Source organism: Leptidea sinapis, chromosome 38 (assembly GCF_905404315.1).
Source record: "Leptidea sinapis chromosome 38, ilLepSina1.1, whole genome shotgun sequence".
Lineage (NCBI taxonomy): Eukaryota > Metazoa > Arthropoda > Insecta > Lepidoptera > Pieridae > Leptidea > Leptidea sinapis.
The window spans coordinates 9,225,006-9,229,338 of record NC_066302.1 but is presented as its reverse complement, the minus strand read 5'-3'; the positions used below and the strand labels follow the sequence as shown (position 1 = coordinate 9,229,338).

At 40.7% G+C, this 4,333-nt stretch overlaps 1 protein-coding gene across 1 annotated transcript; it reads right to left on the bottom strand.

Annotated features, from left to right (window-relative positions):
• Nucleotides 1–1,046: 1,046 nt before the first annotated feature.
• Nucleotides 1,047–3,709, bottom strand: LOC126975818 (uncharacterized). Its single transcript, XM_050823838.1, has 2 exons — nucleotides 3,114–3,709; nucleotides 1,047–1,637 (listed from the first exon to the last, which is right to left on the bottom strand). The coding sequence occupies exons 1-2, from the start codon at nucleotides 3,684–3,686 to the stop codon at nucleotides 1,212–1,214; spliced, it is 999 nt and encodes a 332-aa protein (XP_050679795.1). The 5' UTR covers nucleotides 3,687–3,709; the 3' UTR covers nucleotides 1,047–1,211.
• Between the last annotated feature and the right edge of the window lie 624 nt (nucleotides 3,710–4,333).

Sequence of the window (4,333 nt, the reverse complement as noted above, 5' to 3'; positions counted from 1 at the left end):
TCGGACACGATATCCATATTGCTAAAATCACAATTTTGTGCGGCGGCCATCTTGGATTTGAAAAATGTTCACCAAATCGTTCTCTTCACCCTCGAGAACCTCGGGTACAATATCCATATTGCTGAAATCATAATTTTGTGCGGCGGCCATCTTGGATTTGAAAAATGATCACAAAATTGTTCTCAACACCCTCGAGAACCTCGGATACGATACCCATAATGTAGTTATCATCTTTTTGAGCGGCGGCCGTCTTCGATTTGAAAAATGATCACAAAACCGTTCTCTGCACACTCGAGAACCTCGGATACGATACCCATAATGTAGTTATCATAATTTTGAGTGGCGGCCATCTTGGATTTCAAAAATGATCACAAAATCGTTCTGTGCACTCTCGAGAACCTGGGATACGATACCCATATTTTTGTGATCATAATATTGCACGGCGACCATCTCGGATTTAAAAATGATCCCAAAATCGTTCTCCGCACCCTCGAGAACCTCGGATACGATACCGATACTGTAGGTATCATAATTTTGAGCGGCGGCCATCTTGGATTTGAAAAATGATCCAAAAATTGTTTTCTGCACCCTCGAGAACCTCGGACTCGATATCCATATTGCTGAAAACATAATTGTTTGCAGCAGCCCTCTTAGATTTAAAAAATTATCACAGAATTGTTCTCTGCACCCTCGAGAACCTCGGACACGATTTCCATATTGCTAAAATCTTAATTTTGTGCGGCGGCCATCTTGGATTTGAAAAATGATCACCAAATCGTTCTCTGCACCCTCGAGAACCTCGGACACGATATCCATATTGCTGAAAACATAATTGTTTGCGGCAGCCCTCTTAGAATTAAAAAATTATCACAGAATTGTTCCCTGCACCCTCGAGAACCTCGGATACAATGTCCATACTGCTTGTTCAGTAGCGGTGAGGAAGACTGATTTGTATGCTTTGGACGAATTTTATGGTTATTAACCTTTGATGATTTTATAAATGCGTTAACTTTGGATGCAGTGTTGCGTATATTAAAACGACAAGATGGTGTCTCTTGGTGCAAAATCTCAGCCAGAGTAATATATTACAATTCAAATTGAAGTTGACATTTTATAGAGGAAAGGGGGTGAGGGGAACAGTAATTTTAAAACGTCAAAGTCATTGCTTATTACTAATGTTGCCACTCGACATGCCCGCGGCCTTGAAAGCTTCAGCTTACAACCGTCTTCTTCAGCTCAGTGTCATCATCTGTGTTAAGAGGGCAGATCTTAGCGTATGCTCGTCGCGTGATGCCTGTTGAAGTGCGTATGTCGGCAACTCTTGAAACTCCTCCGCTGCCGGGTATCGTTCGAATGACACGACCTAATTGCCATTTCAACGGCGGAAGATTAATGTCTTTAATCAAAACCATAGCGTTAGGTTTGAGGTCGGTTACGGTTTCTCTCCATTTACTCCTCATCTGCAGTTCGGAAATGTATTCTTTCGACCATCGACTCCAAAAATGTTGCCTTAGCTGCTCCACTCTTTGATAGTGTGAAAGTCGGTTGATAGGAACGTCTCGCAGGTCGTCGTCGCAGACTGGCGCAGTGAGAGGACGGCCGTTCAGGAAGTGTCCAGGGGTGAGTGGTGAAAAATCGTGTGGATCCGAGGACAAGGGAGACAAAGGTCGGGAATTGAGTACTGCTTCTATTTGTGCAAGTACTGTGCTGTATTCTTCGTAGGTAAGGTGTGCGTTACCTATCACACGACGAAGATGGTATTTACTCGATTTTATTCCGGCTTCCCAAAGGCCACCAAAATGCGGAGGGGAGTAAGGGGGAATGAAAGAAAATTTTATTTGTTGGCTAGTTGCGTAATCTACAATGTCTGTACTGCAGTGTGATAAAAACCGAACAAACTCATTGCTTAATCCAACAAAATTACGACCATTATCTGAATATATTTCGGCTGGCTTCCCTCGCCGTGAAATGAAGCGCTTTAAGGCTAATAAATATGTAACGGTAGACAGATCACTAACTAATTCTAAATGTATAGCGCGCGTTGTAAAACAAATAAATAAACATATATAGCCCTTTATCAATTTTGCACCCCTACCCCTACGGCTTAATATCAACACTGGCCCTGCATAGTCTACACCAGATCGAAAGAAAGGAAAAGTCAAAGTTACCCGCTCTTTAGGTAAGTTTCCCATAATCGGATTGATTGTTTTACCCCTAATGCGCGTGCAGATAACATACTGATGAGTCACCTGCCTAGCTAGATCGCGGCCAGACAGAAGCCACCACTTCTCCCGTACGTGATACAACAGCGCTTGCGGTCCGCTGTGCAAACTCTTGATATGTTCATGTCGAAATAATAATACCGTAAATGGATGTTTACAAGATAAAAGTATTGGATGTTTTTTATTGTAATTAAATTCTGTTGAATTATTAATTCTACCACCTACTCGCATAATATTATACTTGTTATCAAAAAATAAATTAAACTTAGATAGTCTATCTTTTGGTTTAACTTGTTTACCATTCATTAACAAGTTGTATTCGTTTGGAAAAGATTCTCTTTGCGACAACCTAGCTAATGAGTTGATTGCATTTGTGAGTTCATTGACCTTGATCGAACCGGTTAGCCTATTAATTACTTTGTTGCGCGCGTTATGAATGAACCTCAGTACATAGGCAGTGGCGCGAACCATGCGATTAAATTGTGAAAAGTTATTAAAGGGAAATAAAAATATATTATTATCATCGTGTTTAGAAATGAAGGAATTAATTACATTAGGTTTAACTTCAGGGAGTTCTTGAATTGGAATATGAATATTTGATTGTGTATTATTGTGAAAATCAATATTATGTAAAAAAGTAGGGCCTTCCCACCAAAACGTTAACGATGCTAAGTCTTTTAAACTCACTCCGCGTGAGACGAGGTCAGCTGGGTTCTCCTTGCCAGCAACATGACGCCAAGTGTAACTATTTGTAAGTTCGTTAATTTCAGCGACTCTGTTCTGAACAAATGTCTTAAGCAATGAAGGTGCCATGTGTAACCAGCCTAACACTATCGTTGAGTCGGTCCAGAATATGACGTCATCAAACTCACGAGTTAGTGATGTGCGTATCTTATCATATAACTGAGCTCCTAATAAAGCCCCGCATAATTCCAATCTAGGTATGCTCACTGGTTTTAATGGGGCCACTTTGGCCTTAGATAAAAATAACTTGACTACTACCTGGTTAGTACATACAGTGCGTACATAGGCGCAGGCACCGTATGCAGTCTGAGAAGCGTCGGTAAAGATGTGAAGCTCGGTGCGCAAAGCATTGCACTGAAAGGCATGACGTGGAACTTTAATTGTGCTAAGATAACTTAAGCTGTCAACAAAGCTGTTCCATGTATGTATTATATCAGTAGGGATAGGATCGTCCCACTCTGATTTCAACAGCCACAGTCTCTGTAGCAACACCTTTCCGACGATGACTGCCGGGCTAAGCAAACCTAATGGATCGAATATCTGTGAAACAATAGACAATATTAATCGTTTTGTTACGGGAGTATTGTCAATATTGTCTGTGCGTAATTGAGTGTTAAAATTGAAATTATCAGTAACGTTACACCAACCAATTCCCAAAGCTTTACACTGATTTTGCGCGCCTAAATTTAAATCTCTAAGTGAACAGTCATTTAATGACATAAATTTTGTATCTTCTATATTAAAGTTAAATATCCACTTGCGTAGTGAAAAACAACCTGACTTTAGTACCTCCATGGCACCCTTGCAAATATCAATTAAATTTTGCTTGTCGTCACATGAGGTCAAAAGGTCATCAACAAAGAAATCATCATTAATCACCCTTCTTACTTGAATGTTAGCACAATCGGTCGCCAGCTGCTTCAAACACCTAACACTTAGAAAAGGCGCGGATGCCGTACCGTATGTGACTGTGTTCAACTGATATATTTCAAGCGGCTGCGTCGGTTCCTCTCGCCAGATGATCAGATGCAGGGAACGTTGCTGAGGCACGACAAGCACTTGCCGATACATTTTCTCACAGTCGGCGATAGCTGTATACTTGAATTGCTGAAATCGTAATAAAATGCCTAAAAGATCTCCTTGTATTGGAGGACCGACGAGCTGAATATCGTTGAACGATTTACTGGTACTGGTTACTGCGCTGGCGTCGAAAACTACACGGAGCTTTGTAGTCGTGCTGTGTTCTCGAAAGACGCCATGATGCGGTAAAAAATAGTGTTAATTGGGATAAGTATTAACGCGAGTCATGTGACCTAAATTAATATATTCACGAATAAATTCAGTATATAATTTCTTATAATCAAGAT

Excerpts from the sequence above, each read along its gene's own strand:
- LOC126975818 (XM_050823838.1), bottom strand. The coding sequence starts at position 3,686 with ATGTCATTAAATGACTGTTCACTTAGAGATTTAAATTTAGGCGCGCAA. Across the intron at positions 1,638-3,113 it reads GAGCTCAGTTATATGATAAG|GATTTTTCACCACTCACCCC; the intron begins ATACGCACATCA and ends TCGGATCCACAC.